The sequence below is a fragment of the Rhinopithecus bieti genome, unplaced genomic scaffold, assembly GCF_001698545.2.
Source record: "Rhinopithecus bieti isolate Rb0 unplaced genomic scaffold, ASM169854v2 scaffold_7673, whole genome shotgun sequence".
Classification (NCBI taxonomy): Eukaryota; Metazoa; Chordata; class Mammalia; order Primates; family Cercopithecidae; genus Rhinopithecus; species Rhinopithecus bieti.
In genome coordinates, this window is record NW_016806375.1 from 1,478,184 (window position 1) to 1,479,914 (window position 1,731).

At 54.5% G+C, this 1,731-nt stretch overlaps 1 protein-coding gene across 1 annotated transcript in view; it reads right to left on the bottom strand.

The window, feature by feature from the left end:
• The window catches only part of SAP30L (SAP30 like), a 15,082-nt gene extending 14,846 nt beyond the window's left edge, over positions 1-236 (bottom strand). The window contains exon 1 of the mRNA XM_017875847.1: positions 11-236. Within this exon, the coding sequence (XP_017731336.1) occupies positions 11-236 (226 nt within the window). The remainder of the gene's footprint in view (positions 1-10) is intronic.
• Positions 237-1,731: the final 1,495 nt, after the last annotated feature.

The window sequence follows — 1,731 nt, forward strand, 5'->3', positions numbered from 1 at the left end:
CCCGCGGCACCCGGGCCCCGCGGCTCGTCCGGCCCACTCCACCCCTGCAGCAGCTCAGCTGCGCCCCGAGTCCCGCTGCAGCCCCAGGGCCGCCCGGCCGCCGCCCGCCGAACGCGCCGCACCACAACAGTTCGCTCCCCCCGCCCTCCGCGGGACAACGGAAGTCCCACCTTCACGCGACCATTGGTCTCATTTGCTCTCTGGGCGGGGCTGCTGCCGCCGCTGGCGCGTCCCATTGGGCGTCACCGCCGCCAGTCTCCGGCGCTAGGCTACTTCCTGGACTCTGCTGGGATGGGTTCAAAGTAGAGAAAGTGGAAGAGGAAAGAGTTACCCCGGCGAGAACTGGGAACCGGGCCGCAGACTCTCCGGCCCCGGGGAGGGATGGTGAGCAGGAACCTGGCTGGACCGAGGGCCAGACTCCAGGAACAGAGGAACACATTCGGGGACAGCCAGTTGAGACGCGGAAGGGGACGCTGAGGGACAGACTTGGAGGAGCGGCATATGAGGGGACCTAGAAAGGATAGAGGTGCTATCATGAGAAGGACGGACTAATAAAATGAAAGGTCCAGGGCCAGAGGACTCGCGGATCCATGGGAGGAAGGGTGGGTGAAATAGGACGGGAAGCCAGTCATGGCGGGAAAGACAGAGGGACAACCACATACAGATACGTGGAAAGACATGCGGAGGAGGTGATGGGGGATCTTGCAAGGTAGTCGCAATGTTGGGGGTAGCCGATCCCTTCCAGACTGTGGAGAGTGAGACTGGCTTGGACGGCGCGGGAAAAAAAAGCAGAGGGGGAAAGAAGACCCTGAGGGGTTTGGGCGACCCCTCCACTGGGACGAATGGGAAGTCCGAATGAGGTCTGGAGGGTGGACTAGGTGAGCCGCGGGCAAGAAGAGAGGCTGCAGGGGAGATGGAGTGAAGGCTGGGAGTGGGGTCCAGGGGCCAATCTCGGGATCTAGATGGAGAAGGGCTGCGGTGTCTTGGGTCCTCCCTGGAGCTCCAAGCTGTAGTTCTATTGCTTTGAGCCCCCAGGTCTACCGGCGAAGTGAATGCGCCCTGCCAAGACCCTGCGCTTGGTTTCAGCGCCCAGGGCGCTACCTCCCCTCCAGGAAGGGCTGTAGGATATCCTCTGGTCCAGCACTTCAGTCATGCCACCCTCCAACTGGGCAACATGGTGACTGATGAGGTCCGAAGGGCAATGGGACCAGCCCAGGGTCGTGTAGTCATGTAGGGCTGGGCAGCGTTTTATGGACAGGAAAGAACAGAGGATGCGTTAGGTGATAGGTAAGCATGTGTTAGGACTAGAGGGCATAGAAGGAGCTTCGGGTTTGTGTCCTGTTGAAAAAGGGGAAGCTACCAGTTTCCATGTTTAGAAGCAGATGTCTGGTGATCTTAAGTTTTGCTCAGTGGCCATAAACGCATTTGTAGCATCTGAACTAGCAATTTCACATGTGGCACAGCCATTGTCGGAAACAGGCCTACCAGAGATAATATGAAGTACAATGATGTTCATTATGGAATTATTTATAATAGGAAAAATAAAATAGAACCTCAGAATTCCAAAAGGGAAGTAGTTAAGTAAACTACCTAAAATCTTCAGAAAGAGATATTGTGCAGTTAGCATTTAAGGTAGTTTCAACATCAATGTAAACATTTTCTATAGAGAATAATTCACCATTAATTCTTTTTTTTTTCTTTTTTTTTTTTTTTTTTTTTTTTTTTTTTTTT